At 38.9% G+C, this 21,355-nt stretch overlaps 2 protein-coding genes across 2 annotated transcripts; both read right to left on the reverse strand.

Moving 5' to 3' along the window:
• Window positions 1-604: 604 nt before the first annotated feature.
• Window positions 605-5,246, reverse strand: LOC125179586. The gene is made up of 2 exons (XM_047885708.1): window positions 1,139-5,246; window positions 605-699 (listed from the first exon to the last, which is right to left on the reverse strand). Exons 1-2 carry the CDS (start codon window positions 5,244-5,246, stop codon window positions 605-607), a joined length of 4,203 nt encoding a protein of 1,400 aa, XP_047741664.1.
• Window positions 5,247-12,661: 7,415 nt separating this feature from the next.
• On the reverse strand, window positions 12,662-15,750 carry LOC108679305 (integumentary mucin C.1). The gene is made up of 3 exons (XM_018167903.2): window positions 15,689-15,750; window positions 14,523-14,646; window positions 12,662-14,255 (listed from the first exon to the last, which is right to left on the reverse strand). The coding sequence occupies exons 1-3, from the start codon at window positions 15,710-15,712 to the stop codon at window positions 13,630-13,632; spliced, it is 774 nt and encodes a 257-aa protein (XP_018023392.1). The 5' UTR covers window positions 15,713-15,750; the 3' UTR covers window positions 12,662-13,629.
• Between the last annotated feature and the right edge of the window lie 5,605 nt (window positions 15,751-21,355).

The raw sequence follows: 21,355 nt of genomic DNA on the forward strand, positions 1-21,355 counted from the left end.
AGTAGCAGAGAAGTTAAAATTTTTCGAACGCTTCGAATCAGCCTTTCCCACACGCCTCCGTAGTGGCTTGCGTAAGGCGGATTAAATTTCCACGAGATGTTTCGTTGAAGCAACCAATTTTCGAAATTAACCTTATTCCAAGACTCTAGCGCTTCTCGCAATTCTCGGTTTCCGCCAACGAAATTCGTGCCATTATCGGTCGTAACGGAGGCTACGTTTCCTCTCCGGCAGAGAAAGCGACGGAAGGCACTGATAAAGGAGTCCGTATTGAGGGAAAAGGCCACTTCGAGATGAACTGCTCGAGTTGTTAAGCACGTGAAAATCACGCCGAAACGTTTTTCCGACTTACGGTTATTAGTCACGTAAAAAGGCCCGAAGAAATCAATACCCACATGGGTAAAGGCTGGAGTGTCCGTCGCCAGCCTCGTGGCGGGCAGATCGGACATCATTTGAGCACAAAATTTTCCTTGATACTTGATGCAAATAGTGCATCTGCTCAGAATTTTCTTCACAAGTTGTTGTCCTCCAACAATCCAGTATTTTTTAGAAAGTTCTGAAAGAACAGAGTTTTTCCCGAGGTGTCCCAAGAACCGATGTGTTTTATTCACGAGAAGAGTAGCGATGTGGGAGCGGGCAGGTAGCAGGATAGGGTGCTTTTCTTCGTGGTCCAATCTTGAGCGTCTGATCCGTCCTCCAACTCTGAGGATGCCGTTTTTGTCGTAAAACGGATTCAACTTATGCAGGCCCATTTCTTTCAAGCCATCTCGCTTCAGAATATTCTGTGCCGGATATTCGAGGGTTTGTACGTACCGAACTATTGAATCCTCTGCCAGCTTCAAGTCGTTCACAGTTAAAAGTTTCTCGCAATTCGTTCGTGATCTCAGATAGGAGATAAATTTTCGAAGCCATGCCACCCGGAATCGCAGCCGTTCCCAGGCTGACGTAGAGTTGATTAATTTGGAAATGACGTCTGGTTCGCTGCCCATCGTCTTAAAAAGCCTGGTGCTTTTCAATTCAAGATCAGTTTCATTAATCTCGTAGATATCATCAGAGACAAACAAATCCCGATCCGATAAGAAAGTCGGTCCTAGATTCCATTCTCTGGAAGCTTTGAGCTTTTCGGGGGTAGCTCCTCTACTGAGCAAGTCAGCAGGATTGTGCTCCGAGGGAACGTGACGCCAATCTCCAGCGTCCGACCAGGTTCTCACGTACGCGACTTTGTTAGCCACAAATCGTTGGAATCTTCTAGAGTCGTTCCTGATGTAACTTAGAACAGTTGTTGAATCTGACCAGAAATATCGTTTGTCCAAGTTGAATTCTATTTCTCGTTGCACGCATCTGGCAACGTCCACTGCGAGCTTAGCGGCGCACAACTCTATTCGAGGAATTGTCTTCAGAGTTTTATTACCGAGAGGAGTGAGTCTTGCTTTTGAAAAAACTGGCGGACTCACGAAGGCACCCTCGAAAGTTATGAATCTCAAGTAGCAAACTGCTCCGTAGGCAGTTTCGCTGCCATCACAAAACGTGTGCAGCTCTGTGGAAATGGTTTCACGAGGTGCAACAGAAAATTTTAAACATCTTGGTATTTCATATGCAGACAGCGAATCCAACGAGGCCAACCAGTCCTCCCAGGCTTGGCGAAGTTCGGGAGGTAGCGGCTGATCCCAATCAAGATGCAAACGACACGACTCTTGAAAAATCTTCCGTCCCCTCACGATCACTGGCGCAATCAAACCAAGAGGGTCGTAGATAGAGGCGGTGAGACTGAGTATATTCCTTCGTGAGGAACAACCCGGTGGCTGTAGGGGAGCGAAGGTGAAGAAATCAGCGTCCGCATTCCAAAGTACCCCAAGTGTTTTTTCTTTCGGCAAATCTTCTTTTGTAAAATCTAATTGCTTCAGTGTTTGAGCAAGTTCTGTTTTAGGAAATGCATCCAGAAACGGTCGAGAATTACTCCGTATTCCCGTCAGATTAAAGCCGCCTTGAGCCAGGGTGGACTTTATGTCTTGCATGAGGTTCACGGCTTCGTTTAAATCCGATGTGGATTTCAAGAGGTCATCTACGTAGAAATTGCGATGAATAGACCTCTGTACCAGTGAGCTCGACGAGTGAGTAGCTGCGGCCCTTTGCAGAGCATAGTTGGCAATACTTGGTGAGCTTCTCGCCCCAAAAACGTGAACGCGGAGCCTGAATTCCACAGGGGCCCCCTCCACGTCGTCGATCCAGAAAAAACGCAGAAAGTCGGACTGGCATCGAGGTACGCGCACACAATAAAACATTTTTTCTATGTCAGCGGCGAAAGCAAAACTTTCTTGGCGAAAGCGTAGGAGAACTCCAATGAGATTATTAGCCAAATCTGGGCCTTGAAGGAGCATGTCGTTCAAGGAAACCTCCCGGTACTTGTTTGAGCAGTCGAAGACAACCCTCAACTTCCCCTTCTGTTTGTGGTATACCGCGTGATGCGGGAGATACCAACATTTTCCGGGCTGCGTTTCAAGCTCGTAGACTGGAACTTTCTCGGCAAAGTCGTTTTTAACCATCAAGTCCATGAAATCCTGATACTCCGCGTAAAAATTAGGATTTCTCCTAAACTTGGACAGAGAAGCTTTAAACCTCTTGAGAATTTGTTCCCTATTGCACGGAAATATGGGATTATCTGCGATGAACGGAAGACTTATTTCGCATTGTCCGTTTGGAAGCGTGTTGATGCTAGAACTTACTTTACGCTCCCATGCCAAATCTTCCATCGACATACTAACTCCATCCTCCGGCTCGGCAAAATCTCTTGAATACATAATCTCCAGGTCGTTCTCAACACTATTTATAATGTTTGTCCTTTTACACGCCGACGTAGCTTGAGCTCTACGGACAGGACCGTTCAGTGCCCATCCGAGCCAATGTAATGACGCGAATGGCTGGTTCCATCCACCGTCGACTATTTTCAAGCACTTTAGGAGGCCGGGATTATTCATTCCGATAAGAATGTTGACTTCAGCGTCGACGAAATTGAATGGAACATCCCGAAGATAATCATAATTCAAAACGTCTTGGCTGCTTGGGATATCGTCCTTCGAGAACGGCCAACTTTGCTCGTCTCTCGAATAGAGAAGAGGCAACAGAGCTACCTTGTTGCCATCAATATCACTCAAAAGCAGGTTGCGTAGAATTTTGGTCTTCGTTCTCTGGGAGACGCTAGATATTGTTGTGACACAAATCGAGGATTCCTCTCCGTCATCGCCAAGTTCGTGCAGTAGTTTTTCGTTGATCCAGCAATCTGTGGAATGCGTGTCCAACGCCACATAGACGGTAATTTCCTTCGAATTTGTTCTGGTTTTTACCTTAGCCGGCACGACAGGGCAAATAATCGATCCTTTGATAACATCACCGACCCCAGCAACGGTATCTGCCCTTGCTGACTTGGCGGAGCCCTGGACGCTTATGCGGCTGGTGTTCAACTCTGAAATTTGTTCCCGCTTTCCCTGTTGCGATGTCGGATCGACTTGCTTGTGCATCGCTGTTTGATGCGGGCCTTGACATGTCTTACAAATTGGTTTCGATAAACAAACCTTTGAGAGGTGTCCTTCCTCGAGACACTTGAAGCAGAGCCCATTTTTTCTCACAAACGACGTTTTATCAGGAAACGACATCTTTTCAAAGAAGAAACACTCCGAAAGCGTGTGGTTATCCTTTTTGCAGCATACACAACTCTTCTCATTTTTAACGTCGCTTGAGACAGAAGCTAGAATCCTTTTGCTCCTTTGTGTTGCGGGCTTCAGTTTGTTCTCGACCACCTTATCTGAGATGTGACCAAACAGGGGTTGCTTCAACAAGTCCACGTGGTCCTGAATGAATTCAACCAAATGCTCGAAAACCACTGGACGAGAAGACCGCATCAAGGTACGCGTCTTCTGACGCCACTGTTCTCTGAGCTTGTACGGGAGCTTAAGAATTACCTCCATAATCACTTTCGGATTTTGCAGCGGGTTGGCCTGAGATGCATCTTTCAAATAATTCTGACAGCGCATCAGATACAGGGACAACTCGGTAAAAGCATGGGCGTCTTCAGATTTGATTTCTGGCCAAGCGTGGAGCGTGGTCAAGTACGCGTCAGCTACCCTAAATTCGTCTCCGTATTCTCTCTTAAGGAGTAACTTTGCCTGCTGATAAGCAATCGTCGCGTCGGCGTTCAGGCAGCTTTTCACTAATTTTTGGGCATCTTTGATCGTATATTGTTCCAGATAGGCGAGTCTATCAAGATTATTTGTGCACTTTGACTCTATTACGCTTTCAAATTTATTCAGGAAGGCCTTGAATTCGGTCACGTCTTCGCCGCTAAATGGCTCAAGTTTTTTAGGAGGCAGCGAGGCTTCTTCCTGATTTCTGGCTAATAAACTTGAAATTTCGTTTTGTTTTTCTAAAACGTTGATAAAAACGTCCTGTGTCAAGGCGCCGGAAATCGCAGCACTGGGACAATTCTCCAACCCGCGGTTAGTACATAGTCGTTTCGAGGTTTTGCGTAAGATAATTGATTCAGAAGAGCTTGAAATATCCATGGAATCTCTCCGTTCCTCCAAGGAGTCCAGCTGCTCCTCCAAAACTTTGTTCTCAATATCTGCCTTCTCTATTTCGATCCTCCGTTTCTGGAGGTTTATTTTCTCGAGTTCCTCCTCTTGCTGAAGTTGGATTCTCTTGCGTTCCTCCTCTTGCTGAAGTTGGATTCTCTTGCGTTCCTCCTCTTGCTGAAGTTGGATTCTCTTGCGTTCCTCCTCTTGCTGTAGTTGGCTACGTCGAATGGCCATTTCTTTTTCCTTAAGCCTTTCTTCCTTCTCGAAGAGGGCCTTTTCGGCGTACGTCTTTGCGCGTTGTTGGGCCAGTTTGACTCTGGCTGACGATGTTGTGGAGCTAGCAGCCGAACGTACGCTTCCGGAACGGCGACTGCCATGGCTGGAACAAGCATCCGGCTCCCGTTGAGACGCGAAGAAATCTTCCATTTTTGAACGAAATAGGTCTATTTTAGCACGGTGGGGTCTCAGCCAGTCCTCATCCACGTCTTGTTCACAGGCCTTTAGGAAGGTCTCTAACTGCAACAAATAATCCGTGTACTTAGCACGAATCAAAACACAGTCTACTGTGTCCTTAAGAAGCTCTTCTTCTATTAGGTTCTGCTTCCTAGTTACAGCTGCCAGTTTTCCAGACGGATGCGTAGACATGGCGTCGCTTTTGCAATTGGGTGGAGTGCGCTGCATTACGCTTCTGTTGCCTTAACTTGATCAGATCTTTCTTTCCTGCACTTCTAATAGTTTGCAGTCAGCCAATTTGAAACTGTAAAGAATATGGCTCTTTGTTCAGGGGATTGTTCAGAATGAAAACTCGTTGTGGATTGTAACGGTTTCTGAAAACAAAGAATGAACAATCTGAAAAAAAAACAAGGTAACAAGCAATAAAAGGATCATAACATAAGTAAATGATAACATACCAAATTGCTGAACAATCTCGGGCAAGTTTGGTTCAAAATGAATTTTGTCCGAGCTCATCAACTCTGGTCCTACGTAAAAGGTCCCAACCTTATGTACACGGGAGAAGTATGTTCAGTAAAATTCTTTACAGTATTCTTTAGTGAAACTTCTCATATTATCACCGGAGCCTTAATAAACCTTGAAGTAGATCTTTGTTATGTAGCTCACTGTGTCTATTATTTTCTTTTACACTTTTACTATATATTTTCCTTATTCCAAGTTTTTGGTTAGAAAAAACTCTTCAACATATCAATATTAGTATAATCTAAAAATATATATTAATTCAGTAGTAATGTAAATTTATCCACGATAAGAGATTTTATAAGCGAAGTCCAGTTTTCTTATATCAATTTTGACAGCTTTCTTAACTTTACTCAAAAAAATACACGCAGGCAAAGATTAATAAAACAACCAGCGGTCTGCAGCGTTCTCGGCAGAACTAATCACATTAAGAAAGTAACGCGTTGTAATCTCCTTCAATCCTGCCTCAGGCAGAGACTTCCTCATAAATCCTTCATCTGCTACGGGGCGCCTAACGAGAGCCCTAAGCAGCTCGCTTTTAAGCAGCTGTGAGACGAAGCATCAGGCTTCTTCTCCCTCGCTTGCCTTAAAATAAACCGTACTATGGCTTACTTTCCTACACTTCTGATTTCTATAGGTTTTTAAACCGTTTGTTTCAATAAAATAATCATAGGAGTACCGAAAACCTTTAAATATTCATGCGAAAATGTCAGCGATTCTCGTAATATCGTTGCCCATCATCGCTGTCCATTGTCACAAAAGGTTAAACAATGTACCCTTCTGATACAAGGCTGCTGGCTTGAAGTAAGATGGCGGTTAAAGGCGGTTAAAGTCAAGGCGGTTAAAGTCAAGGCGGTTAAAGTCAAGATATGGACTCAAAAGATGTGTTGTTGCGTTATTTAGAAATTGTTGGGTATCCTAAGGTTAACGATTGTGGCAATAAATTCCAAAGATGGTTTCTGCTCTGGAAAATACGAAACCAGAATTATTTCGTGGTTTTGGTCCAAACGAAGAATAAAGTTCAATGTGGGATTGGTTAAAACTAAAATCCGTCTTCATTTGCATACAGACTTTCAAATACTGCAAAAATTTATACATTTAATATTACTTTTAAACGTAATATATTACTTAATAAATGTTTAATTTTTGTCAGATGGGCTATAAGGACTGAAAAGTAAAATAATTAGTGTCAAGGTGCTAAAATTGATAGCTCTGTTCAATTCATACCGAGCATTGAATATTCGACATTGCGTCGGAAGCAAATCAGCGTCCGTCACATTATCTTACTTCAAATAAGATACGGGAAAATGAACTCATTGTTCCCATTCTCTGGAGACCGTTCGGTAGCTCGCCTCTGAGGGAAGCAATGCATGATAATATCATGTCGCGCCTGGCAATATCATCACTTAATTACGCATTGTTTTGACATGATGGAGGTGGGTAAAGATTGCCAATTCCCAATTTAATTTGGAACTGAGCTTCCGTGTCTGATTTTAGGATACATTTCGTACGAATTATTATGGACTTGAGTTAATAATATGAACTTATCGTTCATATTATTGATAGCTATTGAAAACTAGATAACCAAATTTGGGAGAGGTGTGCTTATGCATTGCTAATATATAAACCATCCGTAAAGAAAAACTCAAAATTACCTCTTTGGGTTCGATTCAAATATTTAAAATTTTCACCTGTCATCAACTGCTACATCTCCTTCGTTTTTTAATGCAATGAAATGCAAGGAAAGTACTATACGACACATTTACAATTTCTCAATGATTTATTACCTTAGAAATTATTACTGTATGAATAAACAAACAAACAAACTGCAGCTACAAATCCAAGTAGTACCATCGTGGTCGAACGTTATGACATGAAGAGCTAACTAAAATTAAACTTTTATTTCGAATTGGTATTGCCTGATATTGGATTATAAATCGACGCTTGGTGTTGCCATCAGCTCTCAGGTTCTGTCGCCAACACATCAGTCTTCGTCTTCGTGGAGCTGACTCGGGTGACGTGCTGTCTCGTAGCTACGATACAATCAAGAGCCTCTGCAGTACATTTGCTCGTGTGAGGTTAGTGCAAGAACTTTTTCTTATTCGCACTACATTATTCTTTGGTGTTAGTGCAAGACGTTTTTCTTACATTATTCTTTTTCAGTTCTCCTTCTTCTGCCTGGCAATTTCTTATTTTTTCATCACATTCTCAGTTGCATTGCACCAGTACTAATATTATTCCATGTTATGGTTGATCGATTTATTCGCCATAACATTGTTAGGGAAATTACCGAAGTATAATGGATTCAATTATCAGAATAAAATTTAATTTTCTGCATATATCAAATTTGCTCACTTGTATAGATTTATTATGTGGTCAACAACAGATTAAGTTCTAGTTGCAAATTATTGTGTATGAAGGTCGATTATAAAGAATTATGTATAAAGGTGATTATTACAGAGGTTAACTATTAAAAATGATAATTATAATTTTTATTATCGATTTATTTAGTGGTGATGGTTATTATCTATCTTTGATGATGATTGCGCAGTACAAGAACATGATTAATTCTGGACGTAACAGAAACCAAGCCTTCCGAATGTGAAAAAATTATTTTAAGTTTCATGCCCCACTATTGTCAACTAATTATTAAAAATCTTTACCCTCATTGCAATTTCAACATACATAAATATGTATCGTTTCGCCGTTGATCTAATTTTTTGTTCAAATGCAATAAAAGCTGCAGAAATTCCGAAAAGTTAGCTATGCAAACCTTAAAATTTTATTTGACCTTTCGAATTATTTTCATCTAATTCTCGAAACATTTTTATGACTATTCGTTTTTTATCGCTATTTTATAACAATTTTTATCACTATTTGTTTCTAACACAAAGTTTTGATGCAAATTTAAAGCTCTATTGAACACTATTGAACACTATTGAACACTTTCCAAAAGCCTTGTGAAGGTGGAAAATAGGAAGGCTGAACCTTTGGCTTCAGAGTAACTCTGCTTCAGGTTGAATAATCCTGATAGGATGTTGTGCTCACTAAGTCCATCCCTGTGAGAGTCAAAACAAGCGGGGCAGCAGACCGAAATGGAACAAAAACAATATTTCAAACCATCGGTTGCCACTCATTGACTAATTGTCATTTGCAGTAATATATTGCAGTCTACTTGGTTTCTTGACAGTTTGAAAATGATAAATTACAGAAATTGAATGCTTTTTCATAGGCGAGAACCTACGGCCCCCTTGGCCCCTTTTTCTGAAAATGGAATGTCATCATTGCCTTTAACGCCCTACAATCAAGCAATCTCAAAAAGTAGCTTACGAAACGGCTCTTACATTGAGCACTTAGGTCTTCACAAGAGTCAGGTACTCTAGTCAAGTACAACAGGTGAACCTGTTTCTTTTGAATCTCAAGGGGTTCGGATCCTTCAACAATCAGCTCTCGGCTTCTATGCTTTAAAAGATTTTCTTCTGTTCCGAAGCGCTTTAAAATCTCGAGACGTACATTTAGAGTAAAAGAACTAGTTTAGACAGTAATAAAAGTAAAATATTGAATATGTGTTTTTTTTAAGTTATAATAAGGTATGCTTATGACCTCATCGATCAGTAATAAATCCATACAAAACTTGGATATTTAGTTAGCATTGGACGAGTCTGTAAGATGTAATCTTTGTCCACTTGGCGATTTTATTCGGATTAAAATTATGTTTGAACTGTTAAGTGTTTGGTGTAGCAGCTGTTTTGTCATTTGATAAGTCATCTAGACTATTTACTTTAAAATGAGGTATTTATAAAATTCAAAATTAGCAAAGGAAAATCGATTATTACTGATATATTAATTCATATGAATGGAATTTTTCTGATTGTGATCAAAGTCCAGTTTATAAGTAGATCGTCTTGAATGAACGAAGATTAAAAATGCATCATTGTTCGTTTTTATTTCAGGAGACGAATGAAAAAGCATTAACAGATTTGGAGGCATTCCTTCATAATTGAGTGCACGAGTCGAACGAAAACATCAGGTGAACGTCTCAATGCATTTTTTCATCTGGCATATCTGAATATAACGATTGAATAAATTATAGAAAAGACTCACAAACCAAAAATTGCTCTATTCTCATATATATTTTGGTCGTAATTTGTTTGAAGTCAGAATTGCAAAGGTTTGCTAGGCCCAAAATGTTTACATTAGCCACAGCGTTGACAGGTTCGGTCGTCAAATTAAGACAGAATAAACACGTTAGGCTAATTTTTAATTAAACCAAACTTTGTCATCAACTCTATTTATTTTATGATTCACCTGATCTCGTGTCAGGATTTGCGACAGGGGCGTTTTGTAACCAAAATTAGATTATCATTAGTATTCAAAAAGACTTCAGAGTGTATTATTCAAATCCTAAATCGAGATCGCCTTTGAGTAATAAATCAAGGACATTTCGGCAGTGACATTTGCGCAGTGATCCTTGCAACATGCACGACTTATTGGCGGAATGTATATGCAAGATAAGACATTTGCGCGGTGCTTAATTATTGTCACTGCAGTCTCCGGTAGCTGACCAGCCCCCACACAATGAACTCAATGACGCGTGTGACTTGCATATTTAGAACGCGTGCTATCGCCGCGGCCCTTCTACTCGGCTGCTCGGAGTTAACTGCCTCAGTCACACTATAATAAGCTTAACACGTAGGTACGACAAATATTTATTTAAATAAAAATCTTAGTTTTTAGGAGTGACTTTGCTGATTTCCTATCATAAATCACAATCAAAAATATAACTTTGTCCTACACTAACACTACTTTTAATCAGAATAGCTTTGGGAATTTTATAGGTGCACTACTTGAATGCTCGCGGTTAGAGCTTTATTCTTACTTAATTATTCTACAGAAGTCACTGCATTTGTGAAATGCGCTTGTAGGAAGCGAGTCAAATGAATAACAATTGACTTTTCTTGGAAATATTCAATAAATGACTTTTATCTCTTAATGTGCATACACTGGATGAAGTGAGTCAAATGAATGTCATTTGAATTTTCATGTAACTATGAAACAAGCGACGGTGAGTAATGAGTATACTCTATTACTTCATACCGAATTATATGACTAACGCTGTAAAAGATGAGGTCACAAACAAGCGTGGCGTTAGATAAGCAATTCTCTTGCCTTTCAAGTTAGGAGCCTTGACCGCAGAAGTTAGCCTATCAGGTCAAACTTGGTGAAACTTCGTGGCTTCAACTTCACCTAGACTGATTGCTGGCTGTGCTGGCTGCTCGCAAAACAAGAAATTCACGGTTAACGGATGGCGGGAGTTTTGCTACAACGTCTTGACACCGGAACTTTCCGGTCGTGCTGTTGATCTCTCGATTCCAGGGAAAGCTTTTGTACAAATATATTGGAAACAACTTCCACAATTCTTATTGGTCTGATGAGCAATGCTAGTAATTGAATTCTCAAGTCCACTATGAAAAGAATTCATTGAACTATAAAATTTACATCTTTTCAATTCGTAGAACCGTTAATAAAAATTCGGAAATAGAATCATTGAATTTAGAATTAAATTTCATTTTCCTTAGCCTAACTAAATTCTAATTCATTTATTACTTAAAATAAAAAATTTGGTAAATAATTTCATCCATTAAAATGAGTCTACTTCAAGGACACCAGTATTCCATTAATACGAAAAAATATTCTGGAGAAATCCATTGCAATTTGACAGATTTTACTTCTAACTTCTTTTCAATTACACATTGTTTAATGATTGAAAGCTATAGGTCCATTTTAACACTAGAAATAACCTAACACTGACTGCTCGTTAGCCAAGAATGTAAATTTAGTACGTATCCTCACATCAAGCAGCGTATAGCCATCGGACTTGTTCTACCTAAGAAAATGTTCAATTTAACGTACTGTTCAATGGAGAAAAATTGCTTTGAGAGGCCGCTTGATGAGAATATCATTATATTATAAAGTAAATTCATATACGAATGGCTACACTCCTGGGGAGCGGCCATGAGGTTCAGAGTTCGTTTTTTGTTGCACAAAGACATGGAAACTGCACGGGCACAGCGGAAGATTAATGTGACACGGAGCAATGAGCTAATGATGTTGCTCAAAAACACACAACGGTCCAACTTTAAAGTCTTACAACACGCAGCTCTTCTACCTTACCTTCAACTATCCCATCAGACAACATTACAAGACAACATCGGCTATTCAAAAGTTCCGAATTGCTAGCCCCCACCTCCCCCCCCCATCAATGTAAACATTACCTACAGCCCACACAACCTACACAGTGAGACATGCTGCACCCGAAGGTCTGAATGTGTTTGCGACACCCAAACGAATGTGTTTGGGTGTGTAAAATATCATCAAAAACACTGACGACGGGCAAGCTTCGCCTGGTCGTCAGTTGTCAGCGATCGCGCCGGCTTATACTTCGCTAAGAAATTCGCTGAGAAATTCGCTAAGTGAACGTCTACGATTGGTGGAGTTCGCTTGAAAGGCCGTCAATGATTGGCTAATGAACTAACGATCTCTTAACTTTTTTTAAAAGTATAGGCAGCAGGCGTAGCAGGCGTAGTCGCCCAATTACGTTGCCGGAGTGACAAGACTCACCGTGAGTGCAACACAGGACTGATAATCGTCCATTAAGCTTGAACCTGACCCCCAAAGTCCTATCCTATCCTACCGCACGAATCACAAGCGATACATTGCCTCTTATCATCATCATCTACACTACCATCATCACCATCATCTTCCTCACCACCTAAACCAAAAAATGATTATAATAATAGCCAAAGTATCATGAATAAAATAAGATGAAAACTTGTGTAAAATAAGAAAACACATCATTTTTTCATCCATTAGAAAGTTTTAACACGTTGCGACGCGGCACGATCCACCAGCGCTGCCAGATGGCCTAAAAACGGCCAAATCCGCGGATAAAAATTAAGGCCTATAATTCAAAATATAATAAGAAATTTGTAAGTTTCGGCAGAAAAATTAAATTTTCGCTTTTGAGTACATTTTAAAATTTATTGAGGTAGTACTTACATCATAAATTAATTTTTGTCCACAAACAAAATTTGGAAATAAACTAAATTGCGGAATTTTCTGGAAAAAATAGTCTGCAACCCACCAGTGGGTCGTGCCTCACTCAGCCTGTTGAATATAAATTATGTAAATAGATTAGCCAGCACCTGCTCTCACTTCTCATTGCTGAGCTTATAATTATTCGCTACGCACCCTATTCGCCAGTTAAAGTTCATCTACATTAGTGGCCGCTCGGTGTGGCCTCATGTTTTTCCGCGCCTGCCTAGAGACGAAGCGCCAAAACCATTTGCGTTTGTTATCAACTTGAATTTAATATCATCGATTGTTGCCTGAGTAGTGTAAGGATCAATTTAAATGAATGATTTTAATAATCATCGGGTTTGATTCTTCGCTTATATTTCAATGGATAGATGAAAATAAAAGTGTAAACATTGTGAAGAAAGAAACAAAAAAAAAAATGTACAGGAAATAAATCAGGGCAAATGAGCACAATTACATTTGTGATATATAAATAATAAAGTATCGATAAATCTTATGCCAAAATTTTTGGAAAATTTGTTATCAATGAAGTTTGCTAATTCGTAGAGGCTATAGAGTATTTATTATAAGATTAAAAGGTTAGATTGAACATTTCGGACATGATCTGAGATAAATAATTTTAACACATTCATTAGGCATATATATTAATATTTGCATCACTTCTTGAGCGCGAGGTTGTTTATTTTGAGAAAATGTAAATTTATTTGTAGATGCCCAATGGAGTTTTTCACAGCCTGGAGAAGCAAAATGCAAAAAAAAAGTTCATTCTGCATTGGTACTACTTCAACCAAATTGCGAAAAATTATTATTGCTCGTCATTTAGTTAATGAAAAAATTATCAAAGTCCAATTATGTATAAGAACAATGGAAGTATTTAGTTTTATTTCGCAAATTGATACGTCTAGCCAACAAACTCTTGTTACAGACACTGTACCCGTACAGTTTCTCGCATATGGTTTTGGTGCTCTCATCCAACTCAAACCACTCGTCTGGCTCAGGCTCTACGATGTTGTTCGCCAGCATCACTTCGTCCTTTTGAGAATAAAGTTTTCCACTTCGGATGAGAGATTTGCATTCTTTCAAATCGTTCAAAATTCTCTTTATTCATAGGGCTTCTATGGATCCCTTCGCGCCCCTTGCTCCAGTGCATCTCGCCCGAATTCTGCACGAGTTTATTGAGGTCCAAATCGGGTTTCGGTTTTGACTGTGAGCGTGCCACTTTGCCATTCTCTAAATAAGTACTTGCGCTTTTTGTGGTCGTAGTACTGGTTGATTTTGTGTTTGCCGGAGTTGTTGTTGTTGTCGTTGAAGTGGTCGTGGTCTTTGTCGTAGTGTTAGTAGGCGCGACATGAGTCGTATCTGTGGTCTCTGTTGTGGCATTCGTAGTGCTGTTTGAATCATCCGTAGTTTCCGTTGTTGCAATAGTGGTACTGTTTGAATCATCCGTAGTTTCCGTTGTTGCAATAGTGGTACTGTTTGAATCATCCGTAGTTTCCGTTGTTGCAATAGTGGTGCTGTTTGCATCATCCGTAGTTTCCGTTGTTGCAACAGTGGTGATGTTTGAGTCGTGCGTAGTCGTGGTGGTGTTTGAGGCCTCCAGTTCTTTGATCTGTTTCGTGACTGAAAAGTTGGAAAAAATTACAAATTTTTTATAGTTGGTGGAACGTTTTCAAGGCTCTATGCAGAGACCATACAGAGCGAAATACGAACGAATCGGTTTGTTTGGTTGAAAATTTCAAGTTAAAATAGAGCATCTGAAAGCTCTGAATGATTTTTCTGAAAAATTATCTTAAAAAAGTGAGTTGTCCTTAATAAAGCCTTTTCTGTCGGTGATGAACTGATAAAGTAAGAGTATTTGTATTTTTTTATATATAAATATAAACTTACAGACAACAGTCAAGACGGCAACGGCGACGGCCAGTCCTACAGCTACGACCACGAAGAATCCTAGACACTTGCAGAGGTTGCGCTCTCTGCTAGAGAGCTCGTCCCACGATGGCATTCCTAGAGACTGCAAGGCATTAGAATTATTGTGAGTTTAGTTTAATATACTGTCTACATGGTTGGTAAAAACTTCAGCTAATAAGTTATCTCGCACCGGATGTCAAACATTTGCATCACCAACAAGGTTGAACGTCTCACTTGTCGTAAAATTTTTAAATCAAAATCATTCATCACCCACATGGGGCGGAAGGTCTTAAAGTAGCCAAGTCACTGAAACTGACATGAAAGCAGTAGCGCTAGCATCTCAAAGAAACCAAGGAATAAGGCGGGGCAAGTAAAGCTACGAAGGCACTCTTACAATTAAGGTCACTCACTTAGACGGGCGTTAGCACTAGAAAGACAGAGAAGAGAAATGTGAGGAGTCCTTCCCACATAAAAACACAACTCTAAAACTTAGACTCGCAGTAAGACATCGTGAACTCTGTGGTGGGGCGCACAGGAACAATGCCACAAGAACGCGAAATCCCATAGGACTTCTGACGAGCATAGACGCACGTCAGAAGGCCCCCTTGAGAGAACTCTTTTTGAATCCACGCAGTGGCAATCATTCGAAACATTTTTTTATTAATTCATAACTGGAATCTCTATGACTATATGTGCTCAGTTTATGCATTGAAATTTTTTAATGAAATTTGGATTTATTTCCATAAGAAGAATTTGCCGTTTACAAGGCTCACACTCTAACATTTATAAGTCATATGGATAAAACAGGTATGATTTCCGGGCGCATAAAAAACGGTAAATTTTCTGATTTTATTCAGCTGACTAAATTCTCTTTGTGCGTTGCATTATTTTGAATTCAAAATAAAAATTTATAGTATCGGAAAAGAGATCAGCGAATGAAAACATGAGGGTGAAATTTTTGCCCAGAAAACATTTCGATAGAAAATTGGGTGCGATCAGTGATGTCATACTAAAAACCAGCATTTAGGGCTCACAACAAGAAATGTGATAGAACCGGTACGAGATACGCGTGTCTGAATTAAAATTAAACGATTTTAATAAGTAAATCGGTGTAACGACTGATGTTTAAAAAACTTAACACCGACCTGCTGGTGTGTTCTACTGCTCATATGACGACGTTTCAACTAATTATGACTTGCTCGGAGCCCGAAACTCTGACCTATGACGAAGATGATAAGTGATAACCCGCATGCGGGGCTTCATCTGTCGCTGGGTAACTGCACCATAATCATCATTAGAGATAGCAGGTGTTGCGTCAGTCGAGATTTGGAGATGAACGTAAATTTGAAGCCGATTCTTCAAATTTTAGCTTCCGAATCATAGCCCAAATAAAAGCGAAGACAATATTTTCATCTGATGTTACTTAATTTCACGCTCATGAAATTGTGAAAATCATGTTAATTGTAGAATGATCTTCCATTTTTACACGTTGAATTGAAATTAACGATTGGCGCATACAATGCTGAATCTGCACGTTTTTTAGTAAAAAGTTGATGCAAATTTTAAGATAAAAGAGATGATGTTTTGGGGACAGCAACTATTGATTAATGTTATGCATTAATATCTATAACATATATCAACCATGCTTGATCCTGATCAATTCAAGTAATCGAAATGGCAGCGAGTTAGATCAAAAAGCGTACGGTGAATTTCACCAAAAAGACAACAATTGCAAAAATAAACACGATTCCTCGATTTTGCAGTTAAAAAGTTAGTGTTTTCCAAGCTCGTTTTTGGAGCATTTCAAATGTTTTCATTCAATGCGCTTGCGCACAAGGGTTTCCTTACAAAAGAGGCTGTAAAAGAGGCACACAAAAGAGCAAGTCACGCCATTCATAAAGACTTTAACGGATCGAACAAGGGACCTGAGACTTATCCCTGTACATTTGTTAGAAGATCCGCGTTTTTCCGCCGAAGGTCGTCGGTATCTGCCTTCGGAAGTGTCCGTATCTGCGAGTTGGACCTGTCAATTATTGAGTGCAAATTGAAGGGATTCCAGACGAAACAATTCTCCCCGACTTTCTAATCTGCAATGAGTTTTCTGAAGACTATTTTCAATCAGATAGATATTTCAATTTATAACAAATAATATTGATAGATAAATTATTAGATATTTAAATAATTGTTTGACAACACACGTTTTTCAAGAAATTCGCGACACATGGTGAATCTTTTTTATACAGCTACGAGAAGATTTAATTTTCTTGTAGTACAATCGTCATAATTTCAGTGAAATGATTGCTGCCATGCACGTACAAGAGGAGGCATATCGTAGAGGGCGGTGATTCCTGATAGCGTATGATTGGCCTGTTGAACAATAGCCGTTAACGCGATAACGCAACTCAGTGATTTATCAAAGCTCGCACTTTCAAATCTAGCCGAAATCCTGATGAATGAAACAATTACTCATATAGAACATAGTGACAAACCTAAGCTAAATCCAAAGAATAACGGTGCACAACGCGTGAACAGGAAAATGACAAATATAAACTTAAATATTTTTTAGTATTGCTTCCACCAAGGTCTGATAACGGAGAGTATTGTTTATAAATAATTGTAAAAATTTTCATGACGAAGACTCGAAGGGAAATGCAGCGGAAAATTATAACTGATGCCACGGCGTATGAAGCATATTACCATAAATGAAATGAACTTTGCAGTAACTGTTACTGAAACTCTACAACATCCAAGTTCGAATGACTGCATTGATCAAAACTGGAACAACTTTCACCTCTCGTAATTCTTATAAATATTATTTTACATTAAGCAATTTTGAGCATTTTAGCGAGGGTACATCGAAGCCTTCAGTCAAGTTCCAATTTTCTTTGCTTAATTTTGGAGTTTAGAAGCAATAAAACTACATGCCAGTGTATTGTACATAGCGATAAAACTGAATGCTAGTGTACTGTACGTAGCAATACAACTGAATGCTAGTGTAATGTAAATAGCAATACAACTGAATGCTAGTTTAATGTACATAACAATACAACTGAATGCTAGTGAACTGTAAATAGCAAAACAACTGAATGCTAGTATACTGTACATAGCAATACAAGTGAATGCCAGCACACAGTGCGCACCAATGCAACTGAATGCTAGCGCACAGTACTAAAAAAACATTGCACCCAGTTTTCCAATTCGCCCAAATTCAAGTCGTGGTGTTTGCACTACGGCCAAATTTTATGCGCTCCCTGCTCTCAACAAGGCGAACGCGACTTGCTACTTGATCAATATTGAATTTTTGGCTTTCGTGCGGCAAGGTAGCAGCAGGTAGAAAGGAACGGAGAATTTCCTGTAACTTTTTCTCGGAATGTATCAAGGGAGTTGGTATAAACGATTGTTGCCTGTGATATTAATTGCATGTTAATAATATAATAATTCTAACTATATGTTAATATTTCTACGCCCAATTTATTATTAATTTGCTCTAAGGACTAGCCGCGCAAAAGTGTTTCAATGGGGCAATTGTACAACTGAGGAAAAATGCGTTGATCACAAAGTAACAGTGCACAACATTAATCTGGCTTACCTCGTAAATTTGATTGCAAAGAAACTTGTGGGCGCAAAAGAACTAAAGATATCCTTCCACAAATAGTGAGCTCAAAAAAGCTGCCTGTCAGTGCCAGAGATGTGCTGCTGTGGTGGAATTCAATGTCGTTGCAGGTTGCGGTTCGCTGACCCTATGGAACAATCACACATATTGCTTTCAGCGCCTCTTCGTACAGCTCAAAAACTTATATAGAAAAGCTACGGAGACATCAGATATTGATGCTTGGAAAATGATCATATATAATATTATCCAGGTCATCCTTATACCTACGTAAATGATTTTAGGAAGAATGTTAATGCGAAAATAACGGCAACTTTCAGCGCGATGGAGGTGGAGAAAGAGATAATGCCTATTAATTCGCTATTGTTGTTCGTATTTGCCTTTAGTTTTTGAGCCAACTAAACAATGGGAGATTATTTCTTGTCTCAAAGAACTTCTCCCTTCTCGAGAGGTGCGGTATTAAAGCCAAGTAATAACTAAATAAATTATTCGCATCAATCCTCGCTTGTTTCCTAAATTTAGAGTCGCCCCAGCTTCTGGTAATCCGAATCAGAAGCTGCCGCGTCTATAAATTCTCACTGGGTTGCACTTGGCGACTGTGTGTCGTTCGAGCATGACCAAAATGCTGCGTGTCTTGGTGGAAGGTGCCTAAAGGCGCGGAAGGGTGCCAAGAGGGTTCATTATGGGTGCTGAGAAGGGGTTGTTGAGAGGGTAGTGAGAGAGTGATGACCGTGTTCCTTGGAGGTGCTTAGTTTAGTAGAGGCTTAATATTAGTGGGCGCTGAGAGGTGCTAAGCGGCAAATGAGAAGGTACTGACTGACAAATGAGAAGGTGCTGAGAGCCAAATGAGAAGGTGCTGACTGACAAATGAGAAGGTGCTGACTGACAAATGAGAAGGTGCTGAGAGGCAAATGAGAAGGTGCTGAGAGGCAAATGAGAAGGTGCTGACTGACAAATGAGAAGGTGCTGAGAGGCAAATGAGAAGGTGCTGAGAGGCAAATGAGAAGGTGCTGAGAGGCAAATGAGAAGGTGCTGACTGACAAATGAGAAGGAGGCAAAATTTGGTAAGTATCATTTATGATACACTGTGCATTTAAGGGATAATTATAAGCGTATTTTAGCATCAATGCGCTGCAATGAGCAGAATAGTTCAATAATTTTTTATTAAGCTTGGTTTCTAATTTGAAAATTTTTCTAGACGAGTTGGCCAGTTCACGTGAAGATATTTTAAGTTAGGTTATATTCTCGTTCGGCTAGTTAAGGCTAGGTAATTTGTGAATACATCGTCATAACAATTTAAATCACCTACCTAACCCATTAACCCATTAACGCAGAGAATAATTTTCTGAATTTTATTTGGTTTCCTTTAAAAATATTATCACTTGTGGCGGTAATAAATGAAAAAAATATGTTCAAATATTTTTTTTCCTAGTATGTAAAAATATTATAGCTTGGTCCTATTTGGAACCGGGCTAAATGTTTCATGATCTAAATGACTTTATAAACATTATATCACGTAATACAGTACAGCATTAAAAGTACTCACTTTATCGATGAAATTCTGCATCTAACTAATAAATACTATTTGTTTAGAACGAATTACTCACCTTTTTTCGCGATGATATCAAGCCGTCCTGTCTGACACAAGGTTCTTTTAATCTTTGAATGTTAACTAAACAGGGAGTAGTCGGCGCAGTAGAACCAACCGTTGCCAGAACATATATACAAGATGTGTATCAAACCTAAGCATCCAATCGTATATTTATTTGATCATACAATTTTATTATGAATCCATTTTTCCTCGCTGGTTCCAAATGGAACCGCTCGGCTTATTCTACCCAGTAGTAATCGAAATTCGCTTATAGATAACCCAATAGAATGTAGCTTTAATAAAAAAATTTCAATTCAGCGAATTGAATGTAGGAAAAATATTGAAACTGTTATATAGTTTTGAGGTAAATTAAATAGGAATGTGTTATGTTGTCACCTTCAATATATGATCAAATGAGGAAATAAAAATTTTCTTATTGTTTGCCACGAAACGTAATTTTTATGTTTTTTCGCAAAGAAAATTAATAGGGTAGACTATTTCTTTATTCCGGTGCATAAGCACAAACTAATCAACGTCAACGGTCAACTATCCAACTTAATAAAAAAATTTCAAGAAAACATTGTAAAGTTACTGATAAAAAGTAAATAAGATTAACCGGGATTGAGATGCAAATCTCTAATCATTATATACAAGTTTATCAACGATTAGGACTTTACTTTTTCTGCAATCGAGAAATGCAATGTTATAATTTTCAAATCTACGACGACCTTAGTTTCACATTAGAAAAAAGTTTCTAACTCAAATTGAGGATCATCTCGCGTAATAAAATTTATCGTATAAAAATTTACATATATATTTTAAATTCCTATACAATATGATGAATACAAAATTTTCATGCCGAAAAATGGTGATTAAACAATACTCCTAAAATATTATTTTGGGGTTGGAGGGATTGTGGAACGATTTTTACACAATAATACATATTCAACCAACATACTCCTGTGTCAAAGATGTTTAAGGTGGCATTTTGTCTTGTGTTAGAACGTTGTTGTGTTAGATCATTAAGCAAATATTCAACTATTTATTTACCGGAAATAAGAAGGAATTCCAGCTAAACGAATTTATTATATATTTAAAATCAAAATTTCTTACGGTCTGTATATGCGTTTATGAGTTATACTGTCGAGGGCATGAAAATAGAGCAAACGAAATACAGTTGAGCGATATATTATTATCATATACAGTAGTGTTTTTAATTAAACAAATCTAATTATTTTTTTAATATTATTAAATGTATCAATCCCTATTCAGAATAAATAATTTAACCCCGCTACAATCGTACTGAGTTTTACATAAGCAGTTCGACATGGGTAATATCATGGTTGAATTGATTCAACCATGGGTAATATAACCTGAAACTCATAATTTCATGAGGGTTTAAATTCCTCAAAGCTCACCCTGACTCCAACATGTTGGAGCGCTTCCTGTCCAACAACATGCATGTTAGCAATTATCTCAAACTATTTATGAGTTTCCTCTTCTATTTAACCTCAAGAAAGTTCGCTAGGGAATCCAGCTGTCATATGATGGCATGTACAGAAGATTGAGAGCTGTTTCTACTCATGGGAGCCCGCGCGGTCCTTTTCAATC

This window comes from Hyalella azteca, unplaced genomic scaffold (genome assembly GCF_000764305.2).
Source record: "Hyalella azteca isolate HAZT.00-mixed unplaced genomic scaffold, Hazt_2.0.2 contig2815, whole genome shotgun sequence".
NCBI classification, from domain to species: domain Eukaryota; kingdom Metazoa; phylum Arthropoda; class Malacostraca; order Amphipoda; family Hyalellidae; genus Hyalella; species Hyalella azteca.

Bases quoted from the DNA above. Each gene is read 5' to 3' on its own strand.
- LOC125179586 (XM_047885708.1), bottom strand. From the start codon at position 5,246: ATGCAGCGCACTCCACCCAATTGCAAAAGCGACGCCATGTCTACGCAT. The intron at 700-1,138 runs GTAGAGGAGCTA...CGGCATCCTCAG, and splicing joins CAATCCTGCTGACTTGCTCA to AGTTGGAGGACGGATCAGAC.
- LOC108679305 (XM_018167903.2), bottom strand. From the start codon at position 15,712: ATGAGCAGTAGAACACACCAGCAG. The intron at 14,647-15,688 runs GTCGGTGTTAAG...AATGCCTTGCAG, and splicing joins GCAGTAGAACACACCAGCAG to TCTCTAGGAATGCCATCGTG. The intron at 14,256-14,522 runs GTAAGTTTATAT...CCAACTTTTCAG, and splicing joins TGCCGTCTTGACTGTTGTCT to TCACGAAACAGATCAAAGAA.